The sequence below is a fragment of the Muscardinus avellanarius genome (assembly GCF_963383645.1).
Source record: "Muscardinus avellanarius genome assembly, chromosome: 2".
In the NCBI taxonomy this organism is placed as follows: Eukaryota; Metazoa; Chordata; class Mammalia; order Rodentia; family Gliridae; genus Muscardinus; species Muscardinus avellanarius.
Window position 1 is genome coordinate 19,842,096 of NC_137787.1, and position 18,745 is coordinate 19,860,840.

Consider the following 18,745-nt stretch of genomic DNA (forward strand, 5'->3'; position numbering starts at 1 on the left):
TGATGTGAACTATCCCTATAACAAATGGCCAGGACAGTGACAACTCCCTCCAGCTCTTTGCCATCTTCCCCAGATACAGCCTACTTCCTCAGAATTCTGTTTTACAAGGCTCGGTCTGCCCCAGGCTTTATCTTGTGCCTAAAGAAGAACCATTTGGCTAATGCAGAGGCTGAGGAAATAAACAAGAAGTCAAAAAAGTAACCCAAGGAGAGTCCATCCTGCCCTCCCTTCTGCCCTGGACCACCAGCCTGGAACTGAACCTTCACCCAGGGGAGTGGGCGAGTTACAAGCCCCTGCCCAGAGCATCTCCCTTTCATGTTCTCCAAAATCCGCTCTGAAACCTCAGTAGACACGGTCCCCAGGTTTACCATACCAAATCTACATGCCCCATCCCATATCTGTACTACCACAGAGTCCGGAGCCTTCCACAGTGCACACATGTCCACGTGCATCCAAATATGTGCACCCACATGCATGCAAGTGGACCCTCAAGCAGCCACCTCCATCATGTCCCAGCCCTGGCTCCACCTCCTGGTGTCCTGGCCCTTCCTCCCTACAGGCTCTTCCAGCCTGCCAGGTACTAAGCACACAGGCCCTGCCACAGCCATGGACTGCAGGAGCCTGGCCCATTCTCTCCATGCAGCCTGGACGAGAGGAACTGGCCCCTCCTCGGGGCAGGCACACACCCTTAATGGGCTCCTCACCCCAGTCCCAAGTCTGTGTTGGAGCTGAAGAGGAGGATTCCCTGGGAGTCTTCTCTCTACAGGACTGTGAGAGGCCTTCCACTACAGAATTCCCCCAAGGCACCTGTGGGTCTCAGGCTTGGCGACCCCTGACCTTCCTCAGCACCCTTTCCCTGCACTTCCCCCTAGATCTGCACTTCTGTGCCAGCCCAGCTGAAGTCTGGGCACCTGGGAGGAAAGTGGAGGAACCACTACCAGCCCACGTGGCCTGGACAGCCCTTCCCTACTCCTGCCCCCCATCCGACTGGGCGCCCCAGCCTCCCCATTACCTCCGACCTCCAGCACCGTGAGAACAGCCTCACAGGAGGTCCGGCCCCTCTCGTTCTGGGCCCTGCAGCTGTACACGCCGGCGTCCTGCGCTCCACAGCTCCGCAGCCACAGGCAGCTGGGCTCGGGGTCCGGCGCGGGCAGGGGCTGCCCATCCCGGAACCAGCTGAGGCTGGGCTGGGGCGTCCCGCTCACCACCACCCGCAGCCGCACGTCGCTGCCCGCACACACCGCCGCGTTCCTCAGCGGCCGCAGGAAGATGGGCGCCCCGGCTGTGGGTCCTGCCGCCGGGGCCCCTCCGCCGGCCCCCACCTTGGCCCTCTTGGGGGGCACCCCGGGGCTGGGGGGTGCCCGCGTGCCCGCGTCCTCGCCTCGCGTGCCCCTAGCTTTCTGCATGGCCTCTGTGAGCTGGGCTGTGGGGACGCTGGAACCGGGAGGCCACAGGGGCACCCGAGGGATGGGCCCTGGGAGATGAATCCTGAGGGCCGGCGGCCTGCCTTCCTGCTGCCCGCCCGCCTGCGGCCTGTGCTACCCAGAAGGTCACCGGGGCGGCCCGCGGTTGCGCCTCGGGGGCTATTTTTAGGCCCCCCGGCTCGGGTTGCGTTGCGAGGGAACTGTGGAGGGAGGGGGCAGCAAAGGAGGGGACTTGGACTTCACTCGGCTCCTTCGCTGCCTCCAAGAGCCCCCATCGCCAACCCTGCTTCACAGAGTCCGTGGGGATGGGTTCCAGGGCTCCTCCCCCACGACATGCCGGTCCCCCAGCCGCCCCAGCCCCAGAGAGAGGAGTCAAGTTACCCTGAGGCTCAATCCCAACCCCTGCCTCCCTCCTCCAGGGCCCCAGCGCCCCAGCCTCACTCGGCTGGTGGGCGGGAGGAAGAGGAGCAGTCAAGTAAGATTCCCGAGGGTGGATGGAAGCCGAACCCAAGTGGGGGTGAGCAGACCTCCCAGCAGGAAGGACCAGCCTCCCTCAGCACCTCCGTTACAGTCGGTGAGCAGGAACACCAGGAGCCTGGCCGTCCAGGACTTCGGCTCCCAGTTGGTCCTGCCCTAATGGTTGGGTGACACCAAACCTCTCTCAACCTCTTAAGTCATCTGTGCAAATAGTTGGATAAGGTTGCAACAGGCAGAAAAGAGTGGGAAGGACATTGCAGACAGAGGGACAGCATTTGTCAAATGAGGGTGCGAGAGAAGACAAGGTCTGAGAGTCAGAAGGGTTTGGAGAGATGACCCTTGGTGAGAGGGGAGTGGGTTAAAAGGAGGTGGGGCAAGCTTGGGAAGGCTTTGGTTGCTAAGGTCTCTGTTCGCCAGACTGGAGCGCTTTCACAAGGTTCTAAGCAGAGGGACCAGGTAGTCAGAGCTGTGTTTTTGGAGGATGACTTTGGCAGCCACAGTGTGGAGGGTTAACTTGAGATGGGGAGGCCAATAGGTGGTGCCTGCTAGAAGTGGAGTTCTCAGGCCCCATCCCCAAAGACCCTGGCTGAATGGAGGGTCTTGGAAGGCCCGAGAATCTGTACATTTAACAAGCAGCCCAGCTGGCTCTGATATGTTTAAGGGTTGTACTCTGAGAAACATCAAGACAGGACATTATGGCTTTTTAAATTTATTTTCAATTTTTGGTGGTACTGGGGATTTAACCCAGGGGTGTTCTACTTCTGAGCGACGTCCTCCAGCCCTATTTTATTTTTTATTTTGAAACAGGATCTCACTAAGTTATGGATCCATAACTAAGTTGCTGAGGTTGGCTGCAAACCTGCAATCCTGTCTCAGTACTAGGATTACAGGTACTAGGATTACAGGTGCCACCGCACCTGGCTATGTTAGGGCTTTTTGAAAGTTCAGAGGAGGGCTGGGTGGAGGGTAGCTAAGTGGGATGGTAGAACTCTCACCTAGTATTTGGGAGGCCCTGGGTTTGATCCCCAGCTCTATGAAAATAAAAAAATAAAGTCTGGAGGAGACTTTTGTGATGGACTGGTTATATATATATATATATATATATATATATATATATATATATATATAAATTTTGGTACTGAGGATTGAACTCTGCCTCTGAGCTACATTGAGGGTCTCACTAAGTTTCTGAGACTGGCCTCAAACCTGCAGTCCTCCTGAGTGCTGGGATTATAGGCATGTGCCACTGCACCAGGCTCAGCTCTGTATCTTAACTGTGGTAGTGGTCACATGAATTCACACAAGTGATAAAATTGCATTGAGCTAAAAGTCCATATGCATATATGCATGTGCACGCGCGCGCACACACACACACACACACACACACACACACACACACGCATTTAAAACTAGAGAAGGTGCATGAATGGATATACCAGTGTCACCTTCCTGGTTGTGCTATTGTTCAATGTCATGTGAGGTAGGTGTCACCACTGGGGAAACCAAGTGAGGATACACAGGAGCTCACTGTCTTATTTCTGATCATGTGAACCTACAATTTCTCAAAATCAGAAGTTAAGAAAGAAAAAGTTTCTGTGATGGACCCTGGCCTCACCTTGAGTCCTGAAGGAAGAACTCTGGGAGGAGCTGAAAGGAGCCCAAGTCATTTGGAGATGGGAGAAGGGAGTAGTCGTGACCTAGTCTCCTCATGCCTACCTTCATTCCAGAATATTTAAGTCTGTGTATGTGGGTGTGCGCGCATGCAACGGAATACAGAAGAAACTGTTTTTGTGTGTGTGTGGTACTGGGAATTGAACCCAGAGGCTTCCACCTCTGAGCTATACTCTCAGCCCTAGGGTTTTTTTTGTTTGTTTGTTTTTTAATTCAGAAACAGGGTCTCATTAAGTTGTAGAGGGCGTCACTAAATTGACGAGGCTGGCTGAGAACCTGTGATCCTTCTCTTTCAGTTTCCCAAGTACTTGGATTACAAGCATACGCCACCATGCCAGGCTCAAAAGAAACAAATTTTTTTGTTTTGTTTTGTGGTACTAGGGGTGGAATCCAGGGGCTTTTATACCTCCAGGCTATACTCCCAGACCTATTTTATACTTTATTTTGAAACAGGGTCTCACTAAGTTGCAGAGAGCCTCACTAAGTAGCTGAGGCTGGCTTTGAACCTGCGCCATCCTCCTGTCTCAGCCTCCCAAGCACCGAAATAAAGCGTGGGCTACCACACCAGGCTAGAAGAAACAATTGAAACACTGAATTACATCCACAAATATTAGGAGCCTTAAGAAACAATGTTATTTGTTACTTGCATATGCTAAAGCTTACTCTTTGTGATGTGCAGTTCTCTGGGTTTTGACAACTGCATAGAATCAGGTGTGCAGCAGCCCAGGATCATTCAGAGCAGTCCCATCACCCTAAATATTTGCTTGAGCACCCTCTGCAGTCAGCCACACCCTCCCCACCAGCCCCAGGCAACCACTGATGGGGAATTGAATTCTACAATGCAAATTGAGTTCTAAAAAGGTAAAAATGTGGGAGAGAGCATTGCAAACAGAACATCAAGAACAAAGGAACAGAGAATGTTTTATGAAAAGCTAATAACCCAAAGCCACCTAACTCTGCTTCAACAACTGTGTGAAATGCAGGGGGTGGTTTGTAGACCTTGGCTGGTGGGTGGGTTGAATAAATGGACCGTGCAATCTTGAGCAAGGCACCTCACATCACTAAGCCTCAGTTTCCTCAGGAAGGTAGCCCAAATCAGGGTTTACTTGTTTATTCATTCAACAAACATTTTTTTTTTAGTTCCTACTGTGTGCTCAGAACTGCTCCAGGGCCTAGAAATATAGTGATGAGCAAAACAGACAAGGATGCTTATATTGGAAAAGAGAGACATGCAACAAATGAAAAAGAAATTGTAAAGATCATGAAAGCAAGGTCGGGGTGGTATGGACTTACACTTTCTTTTTTGTGTGTGGTGCTGGGGATTGAGCCCAGAGGCATTCTACCTTCAAGCTACACACCCCCCAGCCCAATCCTTTTTTTTTTTTTAATTATTATTCTTTATTTTGAAACAGGGTCTCACTAAGTTGCTGAGAGCCTCACTAAGTAGCCGAGGCTGGCCGTGAACCTGCAATCCTCCTGTCTTAGCCTCCCAAATACTGGGATTACAAGTGCGCCACCACGCCCGGCTCTGGACTTACACTCTCAACAGGATGGTCGGAGTTGGCCTCCATGGGACCCTGACACCAGTCTTAAAGAGGTGAGGAAGCAATGAATCAGGCATCTGGGGAGGATGGCTTCAGGCACGTTGGGATCCGTTTCAAGAAGAGCCCCCAGGCCCCAGGCTGGAGGGAGCCAGGCGGGAGATGGGTCAGACAGCTGGCCTGGCCTGGTGACCTAACATCTTGCAGGCCATGGTGTTATTATTATTTTTCGTGAAATGGGAAGTCTTCTGTGTTTTCAGCAGAGAATTACATGATCTGACTTTCGTGGCTGTGATGCTATTAAATTATTATATTAAATATTAAAATGAATATTAACTATTTAAAAGGGCCTGGCTCAGATCCCGGAACACAGCTGGTCTCCTGGCTTCCTGTGTTCATAACAGGGCCATGCACTGACTTGCACCAAGGTCCTGGGTCCTGGCTAGGGAGGCCACTGGACCCTTGTGTATCGCTGGTGCCCTCTCCTGGAGGAGCCAGCAAAAGCTGCAACAACTGGTCAGGCCCTGGCCAGGCCAGAAGGTCCAGAGCAACTGGCTGTATAGTGCTTTTCTGTTCCTCAGCGCCCGCACAGTGCCCTGCAGCCTGGTGCCAGCCGGGCATGTGGCCGCCAGTCAACCCTGGCTTTTGATCACAAGTCTATGGTGTCATGGAAAGAGATCTGGGCTCCAGAGGCCAAGAAGCCTAGGACCTGGTCCTTCTTTGCTACCAACTGCTGTGTGACCTTGGCAGGTCATTCCACCTCTCTGGGCCATGAAACATTTCTTCTGGGTCTTTACTATAGACTGTGTACCTAATGCAGTGGGAAAAATCTCAGTAAATGTTCACTGACTCAGTGAATGAAGTGGGGGCCATTAGCCCTTACTGGTGTCTACTTAATTTAGAGAAAAGTAAATAAGAGACTGTTGGGCATTCTTTCAAGAAGTATCTTTTTAAAAGACATGGTGGCATATGCCTGTAATCCCAGCACTTAGGAAGCTGAGATAGGGAGTTTACAAGTTCAAGGCCAGTACATGGTAAATTAGTGAGACCTGTTTCAAAATTTAAAATGAAATAGGTCAAGAAGCCTATTTCAGGGTGTGATTTTGCACGCTTGTAATCTCAGTACTTGGGAGATTGAGACCAGAGAATCGCAGGTCCGAAGCCAGCCTCAATAATTTATCGAGGTCCTCGGCAACTTACTGAGACCCTGTTTCCAAATAAGAAAAATCAGGCAGGGGTTTAGCTCAGAGGTAAAATGCCTTTGGGTTCAGTCCCCAGTGCCATACAAACACACACACACACACACACACACACACACACACACAATTTTTTTTTTAATATTTAACGAGTATGTACTATATACCACTTTCTCTTCTGGATATTAGGGATACAGTAGTGAATAAAAAAGACAAAAATCCTCCCCTTGCACAGCTGACCTTTTAGCTGTTGAAGTGAAGGTCACAGATGTGATTGCATTTGTACCAGGGTGACAGGTGCTGAGATGAAGAAGAGGGGCTGAGAGGTCCTCAAGGGTCAGGGCTGGGAGAGAGATGAGTAGGACAGCACCCTGAGCCTCCGCTCCTGGATAGGGACCGGCCTGCCTCCTTGATCCTGCCCACGCCCCACTTAGATGGGGTCCAAGCAGGTCTGGGCCTGGTTCCTTGGGTCTGGTGGGAAGCTGGTCAGCCCTCTGTGAGCCTTCTTCTCTCAGTGTTCAGAATCTTGAAGAAGAAGCCCCCAGAGCATCTGGAGGCTCAGCCACGGAGGTGATGGGGTGCGTGTGGAGGGGTATGCTGCAGATCTGCTAGTACATGTAGACCATGCAAGACCCGAACCTTTTTTGGTTTGTTTTGCCCATTCCCTCAGTTCCCTGGATCAGCCCAAGCCCTGAAGTGGGTAGGCTCAAGAGGACTCTGCTCAGAGGATGCTTCCCTCTGGGGACGGAAGGTGGCTCTGGGGATGGAGGGTGGCTCTGGCTTCCTCTCTGAGGAAGGTGGATAGCAGTCATAGAAGACAAGGGTGCCCAGAAGGAAAAGCTTCCTTCAGAGCTGCCCCTGCTGGATGGGTGTCTGTAGAAGTAGGGTGTTCTCTCACACTGGGGACACACAGGCAGAGCCCATCAGGGAGGCCGGGGCGAGGCTGGGCAGGGGGTTTCTATCCTGGAAGGGCTGTTGCTTCGAGGCTAAGATCCTAGTTTCCTTCTACCCTCATGACTAGTCTGTACCTAAGTTTTTTGATGGTGGGGGTAGGGCAAGAGCTTCTTTCAAAACTTTTCCTGACCTACCTGTCCCTTTATCTTTTGTGTGACAGGTGAGCTCATTCAAGGGAAAGAAGAATGAGCAGGGCTCTAGAAACTTCTCACAGATACTTGTCTCCACCCTTTTATCCACCAGGGCCCAGCTCCACCCAGGTATTCCCCTCAGAGAACCAGCCATATCCAGGACTCTGAAGGCCCAAGGATAAGGAGCCCCTTGCCCACCCCTCCTCCTCCAGCCTGTGTGAGGACTCTGGGAATGCCCCAGTTCTATAGTTTCTTTATTTTTTATTTTTAGTGCTTAGAATTGAACCTAGAAGCATTCTACTTCTGAGTAACACCCCCAGCCTCATTTTACTTTTTATTTTGAAACAGGGTCTCACTAAGTTGCTGAGGGCTTCACTAAATTGCCCAGGCTGGCCTCGAAACTGTGATTTTTCTGTCTCAGCCTCCTGAATTCTAGGATTACAGGTATGTGCCACCACACCTGGCTCACTGAGTATCCTCGAGTTTTTCTAAAGACTGGGGGAAATTCTGGGGCCTACGGGGATCCCCCGACTTAAGTACTAGGGGGAAGAAAGACACGAGTCACCGGTTGCAGCGGTGCGGACCTGGGTGGGAGCCTCAGCTCCTCTGGGACCAAGGGGAACCTTTTTAGGAGGAGGAAGCAACTTGTGAGTGAGCGATGCCTCAAAGGAGGGAAGGAAGGCAGAAAAGGTTTAGGAAGTTTCTGGAAACGCCAGTTTGGAATATTAGATCAGGAGCCTAAGAGTAAAACCTCACTAGGAGCCGGGCATGGTGGCACACGCCTGTAATCCCATTACTTGGGAGGCTGAGACAGGAGGATTGCGGATCGCTGACAGCCTCAGCTACTTAGTGAGGCCCTTTGCAGCTCAGTGAGACCCTGTTTCAAAATAAAGAATAAAAAACAGGGCTGGGGGTATAGCTTGGAGGTAGAATGTCCCTGGGCTCCATCCCCAGTACCGGGGGGAGGGGGGGGGACCTTCGCTAGGTTTATTTCACCTACAGACTGCCTTGAGTTTAGCATCTTTGACATCTCTACCCTCTTCCCATTTCCTTTAAAGGACACTCTTCCCTCAGCTGTGGGAGGAACAGCATGAAGTCTGCGGCTCTGATCCACCTGGAATATGTCCCTTGGAAGGAGTGAAAGGAGAAACTGAATTCGTATTTCCCAGCATCCCTGCACCCAGTTACCCCAAACCCTAGACTGATCAAGCCTTCCCCACAGATTCCAATGCCTCCTTTAACACGTACTAGAGTCCCATATGTACATGAATCTTGTTCTAAACAGTTTTATTCCACTAATATCTATATATTTCCTCTTTATTAAGAAGTGTGTGTGTGTGTGTGTGTGTGTGTGTGTGTGTGTGTGTGTGTTACTGGGGATTGAATCCAGGGACATTCTATCTCCATGCTATATCCCCAGCCTTATTGCCTTATTTCTTTTCTTTTCCTTTTTTTTTTTTCTTTTTCTTTTTCTTTTTTTTTTTTTTTTGTGTGTGTGTGGTACTGGGGATGGAAGCCAGGGGCATTCTACCCCTGAGCTACACCCCCAGCCCTATTTTTTATTCTTTATTTGAAACAGGGTCTAAGTTGCAGAGGGCCTCACTAAGTAGCTGAGGCTGTCTGTGAACCTGTGATCCTCCTGTCTCAGCCTGGGATTATAAGCATGCGCCACCACGCCTGGCTTTTATTTTTTGTTCTGAAACAGAGGCTCCATAGGTTGCTGAGAATCTTGCTAGGTTGCTGAGGCTGTTTTCAAATCCGTGATCCTCTTGTCTCAGCCTCCCACGTACTGGGATTACAGGCCTGTGCCACCATGCCCGGCTTGTCTCTTAGATATTTTACCATTATGGTTTGGAATTATAGATGAACACAGGATGAACTGACATGTTTAGAAAATCGAGCCTTCTTTGATCAGGGTGGAGAGGTACTAGGGACTGAACCCAGGGGCATCACCCCTCTGAGCTGTACCCCAAGCACTTTTTATTTCTTATTTTGAAACAATCCTACTAAGTTGCTGAGGGCCTCGCTAAATTGCTGAGGCTAGCCTCAAACCCAGGGTCCTCCTCTCTCAGCCCCCCCCCCCAAGTACTGGGGTAACAGGTGTATGCCACCATACCCAGCTCCAGAATATTTAGCCTTCTTATCCAAGAAGTTAGATATTCTCATTTTTTCTAAACATTGCTTTTTTGTTCTCTGGTGCCTGGGATCAAACCCCAGGCCTTATGCTGGCTAGGCAAGGGGTCACCACTGAGATACATCCTTAGCCCTGTTATTTTTTCTGATCTGGCCACTGCACATAAAAGGGTCCTAGGAAGGGTTAATGAAAAGGGGCTGGAGGCTTCTTTGGGGGAGGTACCAGGAAAGCCCTCCTCTGAGCCAGGCTGCGGGGAGCTGTGGCTTCCTTCCAGAACACTGGTGGGTCAGCCTTCACTTTTGAAGGCCAGGTTGGGAATGGAAGGGAGCAGCACAGGTACTGGGACCTAATAGGAAATATTTGTGGCTCATCAACAAAGCCCCCCGGTCTGCCCCATCCCCCACCCCACATACTGCACACCTCTACAGCAAGGCTGGGAGGTCAGGGGACAGCCTGGCTGGGCAGGAGGGTGGCACAGTCCATTTCTGAGTGATGGATGGTGTGACAGGGCCCTGGGTCCCCCTGAGGAGACCAAAGAGTCAGGACAGCAGGGGACATGCCGGCTTGTGCTTATCTCTTTTTATTGTTTCTGTCCAGAGCCCCTGCCGTGGGAGGGGTGGGCGGGGGAGGCTGTGCCCTCCTGCCAGCCTGGGCCCCTCTCTGCCTCCCTCTCTTCTTTTCTCTTTAGCATCTCATCCACCCTCCCGTCTTCTGCATCTCCTGCTCCCACATTCAGCACCTTCGGGGGTTCCCTCTTGCAGCCGCTGCTTTCTAAGCCCACCCCGAGCTGGGGAAGGAAAAGAAGGAAGCTGGAGGCCATGTCAAGCCCCTCAGTCTCCGTAGCCCAGCAGGCTGCCCTTTCCTTCTGGGCCCAGGCTGCGGGGTGGGGAGGCCCATGGGGCTCGGTCCTGACGCCCTGCTCTTGGGCCCTTTCCAAAGCAGAGGCTGGAGCCTAAGGTCACGGAGGTGGGAGGGGCAGGGTCACCGCTCAGGCTGGCTCCATCCGGCAGAATGGCCAGGCTCACCCACTACCAACAGCTAGGGTGCATGGTGAGGTCCACAGAGGCAGCCGGGGTGCTCCTGGGGTGGGGCAGGATGGGGGCCAGGAGGGGTGACCGGTGAGGAAGGGTCAGAGGCTGTGAGGGACGGAGGTGCTGGGTGTGGCATCCAGGATGAGAGGCAGCTGGCTTCAGGAGGCAGTGAGGACGGCCCGGGACCCTGTCTGAGGGTCTCTGGCTCTAGAGCACCTCGTGCTGCTGCTGTGTGGCTTCACTGACAACCTAGGCAGGAAGGGAAGCCCGGTCCAGCCTGTTACTGAGCAGGCTCAACCCCATGCACCTCACCCCAGCCAGGAGAAGATGCCCACAGCCCCCACCAAGGCTGAGGGGCCAGACAGGACACTCACCTCCCCGTCTCGAGTCTCAATGGTCTTGATCATCACTGTCTTCTTGGTGTGGACCTCAGAACCCCTTTGCTCGGGGCTGGTTTCTGGAATAGACCCACCACATTCTCAGCCTGGTCGGGTCCAGGTCTGGGCTACACTAGGAGTGGTGTGGGCAGGGGGCTGGAAGTCTACCTCTGACTACAAGGCCCAGCAGACTCCCATCCCTCCCAAGATGGGCTGTTCACCTCTTCGGCGAGACCTTAGCACCTGTCCTTGAGCCAGCACCCAGCAGGTGGCTCTGCAGACCTGGGACCTGATGGGCTTAGGAGTCAAGAGTCTGCACTTTGCAGGCTGCTGCAGGAGAGCAGGGGACCCCAGCGCCTCCTAGATACCTCCTCACCCCTGGGCTCCGTGAGAGCCCTGCACGAGTTTTATCCTCGTACTCCCCTCCTCCAAGACAGCCCCAAACCCAGACTGGAGGCCCCTTCTGGGGATCCTTCAGGGCTCCAGCCCTCCTAAAGACTCAGCATGAGCAGCTTGACCTCTTAATGAAACAGACTGAGCGGGAGTCAGTCACCAAGGCATGGTGCTGAATCACTCGCCTGCCGGGCCTGTTTTCTCACCGTGAAATGGTAACAATGATTGATACCTGTCCTGTCCTGGCCACAGAGCTATTGATTTGAAAAAGCATTAAGTGATTTTAAATGCAGGACTCATATTTGGTGTCTATATAAACAAGTAATTGAAAAGAGAGGTTCTGAGTTTTATAGAGAGGGTCACGCTTAGGTCCTTGGGATCATGAGTTTGGCGTTTGCGTGTCTCCTCAGCAAGCAACTAGCCTGTGATGAACGTGTAGCTCGGGAGAGCAGAGCATGTTATTTTTTTCCTGAAGGAAATGAACATCGAAGATATAAAATGTTTGATCTAGGAAAGGAGAGGCTGCCAAGGACTCCAACTTGCTTTTCTAATGTATCATTAGAGTGTGTTTTTCTGCTCTCTGGGGTTGGAAAGCCACTCAATCTGCATATTACTAATGTCAGGATGGCAGGATGCCCTACGAGCTCGTTCTTTTCATTGTTTGGCTTTGCTAAGCTTTCGTTTCCTTTTTTTCAAACATGCATCCAATATCTTGCTCCAGCAAAGGTGCTCAACAAGCAACCAGAGAGTGCTTGGCAATATACCAGATAGGCTTTAGGCAGTGGGGCCTAGGCAGGTACTCCTATTGCCGGGTACTTCCAGAATTTGGGATTCAGAAGAGAGGTTCTTTTTTCTTTCTTACTTTCTTTTCTTGGTACTAGGGATTGAATCCAGGGGCATTCTACCTCTGAGCGACACCCCCAGCCCTATTTTATTTTATTTATTTTTTTGCGGGTCTGGGGATGGAACCCAGGGGCATTTGACCTCAGAGCTTTACCCTGCCCTATATTTTATTCTTTATTTTGAAACAGGGTATCAATAAGTTGTGCAGGGCCTAAGTAGCTGAGGCTGTCTGCAAACTGCGGTCCTCTGATCCTCCGATCCTCTGGTCTTAGCCTCCCAAATGCTGGGATTACAAGCATGCACCACCACGCCCGGCCCTATTTTATTTTTTGTTTTGAAGCAGGACCTCGCTAGGTTGATGTGACTCTCACTACTTGCTGAGGCTGGCTTTGAACCTGCGATCTTCTGTCTCAGCCTCCCAATACTAGGATATAGGCGTGCAACGACCGGCTGAGGCTGTCCCTTGAGGCAAAATATCGTGAAGGTGCAGGGTACATGGTGCTTATAATATGATACCACAGGGTCCAAGAAGAATCTCTCCCTCACTGCTTCATTTGCCTCTCCCAAACTTTCCCACCTACCCTCAGCAGCCCCCTTTTCCTTCCAGGCCTGGCTCCAGCCCCAGGTCTTCCTCCCCTCCTGGTGGGCGTGAGCAGTGTCCAGGGTGGACTGCTGGCCCTTGCGACCCCACCTCCATCCCCAGCACTTACGTACCTCGGAAGTTGAGAGCAGAGAAGGTCTGGATAGGAAGGTTGATCCTAAAGGGAAAAGATCAAGTCCTCACAGGGTTAAAGACTCCCATAGCTCCCCAATCACCCATCAAGGCTTGCCCGGCCCTCCCTAAACACCACCCTCAGCTGTCTCAGTAGCACTGACCTCAACACCACCACCCCACTGCCTCCTCCGGCATGGAGTGAAAGGCCAACTCTGTCTCTTCTCTTCTGGAATACTTTTTTTTTTTTTTTTTTTTTTTTTGGTGCTGGGGATTGAACCCAGGGGCATTCTACCTTTGGGCTACACCCCCATCCCTATTTATTTATTTATTTATTTATTTATTTATTGTGGTACTAGGGATGGAACACAGGGGCCTTCTACCTCTGGGCTGTACTCCCAGATATGTTTTATATTTTATTTGGAAACAGGGTCTCACTAAGTTGCTGAGAGCCTCACTAAGTAGCTGAGGCTGGCTTCAAACTTGCACGATCCTCCTGTCTCAGCTTCCCAAGCGCTGGGATTACAAGTGTGCGCCACTACGCCCAGTCTATTTTTTATTTTAAAACAGGCTCTCACTCAATTGTGAAGGGCCTAAGTAACTGAGCCTAGCCAAAAAAAACCTGCAATCCTCCTGTCTCAGCCTCCCAAGTACTGGATTACAAGAGTGCCAGGCCCAACAAGGATCACCCACTCTAATCCCAACCTGCAGGAGGAGGCCAGGACACCCAATCCCTCTGCACTCTCCCTGCCACCATCATTTCCTTCTTGCTCCTGGCACGGTGGGAGGTATGAAGAGCAGCTGCAAGTAACACCCACTTCGTGTGCCCACCCTCGGGGCAGGCCAGGCCCTCCTGGGTCTGGTGCTGAGAAGCAGGCAGGCTTTACTACCTTAAAGGCCATCTATGCAGATGAAACCTGGAATCTTTTTATGTGGAAGTCCGTATCCAAATACACCGGGTACTTTTTTTGTTGTTGTTGTTGTTGCATTACTGGGGATTGTACCCAGGGGCACTCTACCTCTGAGCTACACCCTCAGCCCTATTTTTTATTCTTTATTTTGAAACAGGGTTTCACTAAGTTGTACATGGCTTCACTAAGTAGCTGAGGCTGGCCAAGAACCTGTGATCCTCCTGTCTCAGCCTTCTAAGTACTAGGATTACAAGCCACACCCAGCTGTAGATATTTTAGTAGGGTGTGGTGGCACTTGCCTGTAATCTCAGTACTTGGGAGCTGAGACAGGAGGATCTCAGGTGTGAAGCCAGGCTCAGCAACTCAGTGAGGCTTCAGCAATTTAGCAAGACCTTGTTTCCAAATAAATAAAATAGGATGGGGTGTATCCCAGAGGGAGAAGAACCCTGGGTTCCATCCCAGTACCACAAAAACAAAATCAAAATAACTTCAGATATTTTTATGAGTATCCATGCGTAATTTTTGGAGAAACTGACCTGTCTTATTTAGGTTAAGTCTGCATTTAGTTAAGTGGACAGATCTTTGGTGTACAATTTGAGAAGTGTTAATCAATGTCTATATCCATGAAACTCGCTGTCCAAATGCGGATGTAGAACATTCCTCTCATCACCCAGAAGCCTCCCTCATGCCCCTCCATAGTTGTATATTGTTTTCTGTGCCTAGAGGGCTGCTTTGAACAAACAGTCTGCACCTTTTGAGTTTGTGTACATGTTTGTGTGTATGCACTAATCCCCCCCCCTCTTTTTTATGGTACTAGGGATTGAGCCCAGGGGCATTCTACCTCCATCTGAGCTACACCCCCAGCCCTAATTTTATTCTTTATTTTGAAACAAGGCCTCACTAAGTTGTAGAGGGCCTCACTAAGTAGCTGAGGCTGGCTGTGAACCTGCAGTCCTCCTGTCTCAGCCTCCCAAGTACTGGGATTGCAAGGGTGCGCCACCACACCCAGCTCCTTCACCCCCCTCTTAGCCTACCTTTGTACCAGGCTCCCTGTCTCTTCCTGTGCCTCAGCTGGTCTCTCTCTGTTCCTCTCTTCCCTCCTCATTCCCCACTCCACTTTCATCTCTCCCTTGACTGGCAGTAGTATTTTATTACTGATTGCTAAATATGATTTTCTGCTGCTGGTTCTTAATTCTAAAAGCGGATATGGGAATACTTGTGTTTCTCTTTTTATAAAAACTGTTAATTACATCACTTGTACCCAGGTGGCCTTGATTAATTCTCTGCAAAGAGCAGAAAGTGACCTCTTGTATAGTTATTTCCAAATCTTCTTGAGGTGATCTAGAGCCTCCGGGGCGGGGGCAGTTAAGACCCCCCCAACACACACCCAGCACCCTACCCCAAGCCTCTGCCTCTCCCCTCACCGGCTCTCCTCGCCCTCCAGCAGCTTCCGGTAGGTGGCAATCTCCACATCCAGGGCCATCTTCACGTTGAGCAGGTCCTGGTACTCGCGCAGGTGGCGGGCCATCTCATCCTTGAGGTGCCGGATCTCCTCCTCCAGGCGCGCGATGTTGTCCTGGTAGCCGCTGGCCTCGTTGGCAAAGCGGTCCTCCAGCTCCCGCATCTGCCTCATCAGGGAATCGTTCTGCGGGGATGAGGGTCCAGGTCAAGGGTGGACCTGCAGCATGTCCAGGGAGGAGGACAGTAGGGGTCCAGGATAGAGAGACACACAGCCTTGGGGCTGGGAGGGAACTCTACATGATCATCAGGTCAAGGAACCCTAAACTCAACTGAAATCTTGGGTGGACATTCAGAGAAAAAGCCACATGAAAGGGAACATCTATGTTTAGTCCCCCACCTCCCATACAGAGATGCCCCCAAAACCCTCTGATTCCTTAGTACCCAGCTGGAAATCCAGCCCTCTGGTTTTGCCCCTGTGGTAGATTGGAGGAGATGGAGGCCCAGAGAGGGTCTGTGATGGGCTGAAGGTCACAGTGTGAGGTGTGACTGCTGGCAGGAGGGGCTGGACGCGTGGGCAGAGACTCACGGTGCCCTTGAGGGCATCGATCTCGCAGGTGTAGGACTGGATCTGATGTCGGTATTCCATCATCTCCTGCTTGGCCTGGCGCAGTGCATCATTGTTCTTGTTGGCTGCCTGGGTCAGGTCGGATACCTAAAGGCAGACAGTGGGGCCCTGAGACAAGGAGGAGCAGGCTACAGGGAGGGCGGACAAGGGAGCACTGTGACACTGGGTAGGCTCACATCCGAACTTAGACTGAGGGAACAGAGGTGCCTGGACCAGACACGTGGCTGGACAGAGTCCTTGGGCCAGGCCACCCACCTTGGACTTGTACCACTCTTCAGCTTCAGAGATGTTCTTAGCCGCGATGGTCTCGTACTGGGCCCGGATGTCTCTGAGGGCAGCTGTGAGGTCCGGCTTGGACATGTCCATCTCCACCTGGACCTGCTGTTCCTGCAGCTGGGCCTGCAGCTCGCGGATCTCCTGCAGGGTTTGGCTGGGCTTCAGTCCCTTTCCAGGCCCCCTAGAGCACCCTTGTATCCCCCCTTCCGAGAGTCACCCCCACTTTCCAGCTGCTTTTACCACGGCCCAAAGACCCCACCTACCTCTTCGTGCACTTTCTTAAGGAACGCAATTTCTTCGTTGAGAGATTCAATTCTGCGCTCCAGGTCAATGCGGGCCAGAGTGGCTGCGTCTACATCCTAGGCAGGACCAAGCAACAAGGGAGGGGTCACGGACAACTCAGGGGGAACAGAGGGACACCAGGGAGGGAGAGAAGGGGAGACACTGCAGGGAGACCAGGGAGGCTCACCGCGCGGAAGGCAGCCAGATTGTTCTCTGCTTCTTCTTTTAGCTGGATCTCCTCCTGCAACCTGGCCAGAGAGACAGACAGACAGTTGGAGGGAAGGAAAGGGATGGAGCCAGGCACTACTGGCCAGGAGCGGGTCAGGAAGTGGGAATGGGACCCAGGAAGAAGGGCGGGCTGGTGGGAAGAAACTGGAGACCTCAAAAGGGAGTGGCGGAGCCCCTCCCAACCAGAGAGGGGACAGGAAGTGCCCTGGAGCCACACCCTTGAAGACTGTGTCCCCCACCAGACTGTGACCTCCCTGGGGTTAGGCACTGTGTCTATTTTATTCACCTCTGCGTTCCTGTTTCTCGGCCCCAGCCTGGCCCATGTAGATGCTCAATTCATGTTTGTGGCTTTGGTGGTAGGAGGGTGACTCTGCTCACCGGGACACTCTATCCTCAGCCTTTCTGTCCTGGATGCCAGGGGGAACCTCCCATGGGGGTCCTCCCAAGATCTCCCAGGATCACAACCCCGTACCCACTCTCCCTTATACTCCAGCCTAACGCTCGCCACGTGACTTAGCCTCAGCCAGGCCGGAGGTCAAGCTCCCCTCTGCCTCCCCTCCCCTCCCTGGGGCCTCCCACAGCCGAGCTGCACCTCTGCTGGGCTTCCCCACCCCCAGCTCAGCTTTCCCTCCTCCAACCAGCTCCCCTCTCCCTCTTTCTGCGTTCCCGGCCCGCCGGCTCCGGCCCTCGGCCCTCGCTCCGCCCACCGCAGCCGCCCCAGGCACCGGGCCTCTGCTGTCTACCCCTCCATCTAGCTCCCCAAGAAAACCCTGGCGTGGAGAGGGAGCACTTGGGAGAGAGCTGGGGTCCCTCTCCCCGTGGGGGACACCGAGGGACCCGGCCCTAGGCAGGGGGCAGCCCTGGCCCCGCGCTGGGTGCCCACCGCGGGGCGGGCGGGGGTCGCCCTCACTTGGCCTTGAGCCGCTGCAGGTCGTCGATGAGGTTGTCGCGCTCGACGTCGACGCGGGCGCGCTGGTTGGTGAGCACCTCCACCTGGCGCCGCAGCTCCCGCAGCTCCTCCTCGTAGAGCTCGGCCACGCGCGTGGGCTCGCGGCCCTTGAGCCGGCTCACCTCGGCGGCGAGCGCGGCGTTCTGCTGCTCCAGGAAGCGCACCTTCTCGATGTAGTTGGCGAAGCGGTCGTTGAGCTCCTGCAGCTCCACCTTCTCGTTGGTGCGGGTGGTCAGGAACTCCTGGTTCACCGCGTCGGCCAGCGAGAAGTCCAGCAGCTCGCCCGCGCCGTAGGAGGGCGCGCGGGCCGCCCCCAGCCGGCCGGCCCGCAGCGACCCCAGGCCCCCGGCCCCCGACGTGCGCGACACCTGGTACACGCGGGACGTGACCGAGCTCGAGGAGCCCTTGGTGCCGAAGCCTGCGCGGGGGAACACGGGCGAGCCCAGCGGGGAGCCGAGCGAGAAGCTGGGCGCCCCGCCGAAGGTGCGGCGGTAGGAGGACACGCGCTGGCTGGACGAGTAGGCCTGGCTCATGGTGGCGGCGGGCGGGCGAGGCTGGTGGCCACGGAGGAGGCGGCGGCGGGCAGACAGCCGGCTGGAGAGTGGATACCGCGAGGGGAGACGGAGCCCCTAGCCGGCGGCACTATTTGTAGCCCTCCTGACATCAGCCCCCGCCGCCCCTCCCCTGACAGCTGCAGGATCCCGCTGTCCTGCCAGGAAAGGGCGGCCGCTGGCCGTGGGGGCGGGGAGGCCAGCTCCCCCGCCAGCGCCCTGCGCCCCTGAGCCCGAGGAGAGGGGCAAGCCCATCCGCAGAGCAACCCAGGCCCCGGCCAGCGCACCCACAGGCCCCAGCGCACCCACAGGACCCGGCGGCCCTCTAAGCCCTGGGGTGCCTTGCCTAGCCCTGGGATTCTGAGGGGTAGAGAAAGCTAGATACTTCTATTTGGTTTGAGGGTCTTCCTTTTTTTTCCTCCAAGGAGGGACTTTGGATCATTTGAAGGGCCAAGGCCTGTACCCAAGTAAGGCCTAGCACAGCCTTATTTCTGAAGATTCCCTGGAACTCACAGCGGTTTGGAAGGCTCAAAAAGCCAGAGTCACGAGGAGTCTCAAGGCAGGCTGGCAGAGCCATC

The 18,745-nt window shown here is 53.5% G+C and overlaps 2 protein-coding genes across 9 annotated transcripts in view; both read right to left on the reverse strand.

Moving 5' to 3' along the window:
- The window catches only part of SPEG (striated muscle enriched protein kinase), a gene marked incomplete at both ends in the record, with an annotated part of 56,021 nt that extends 54,615 nt beyond the window's left edge, over window positions 1-1,406 (reverse strand). For all 3 annotated transcript variants that reach the window (XM_080689063.1, XM_080689062.1, XM_080689061.1), the window contains one exon: window positions 1,013-1,406. In XM_080689063.1, coding sequence (XP_080545189.1) covers window positions 1,013-1,406 — 394 coding nt within the window. The remainder of the gene's footprint in view (window positions 1-1,012) is intronic.
- A 9,265-nt stretch (window positions 1,407-10,671) lies between these two features.
- On the reverse strand, window positions 10,672-18,164 carry DES (desmin; the record flags this gene model as incomplete). Of its 6 annotated transcripts, none has more annotated exons than XM_080688841.1 (9): window positions 10,672-10,808; window positions 10,934-11,016; window positions 12,887-12,930; window positions 15,220-15,440; window positions 15,843-15,968; window positions 16,137-16,298; window positions 16,421-16,516; window positions 16,627-16,687; window positions 17,578-18,164. In XM_080688841.1, the coding sequence occupies 9 exons, from the start codon at window positions 18,147-18,149 to the stop codon at window positions 10,767-10,769; spliced, it is 1,407 nt and encodes a 468-aa protein (XP_080544967.1). In that variant the 3' UTR covers window positions 10,672-10,766. The 6 variants fall into 6 exon arrangements, with proteins under 6 accessions (XP_080544967.1, XP_080544968.1, XP_080544970.1 ...); XM_080688842.1 differs by having other exon boundaries at window positions 16,630-16,687; window positions 17,578-18,149; XM_080688844.1 differs by having other exon boundaries at window positions 15,220-15,371; window positions 17,578-18,149.
- Between the last annotated feature and the right edge of the window lie 581 nt (window positions 18,165-18,745).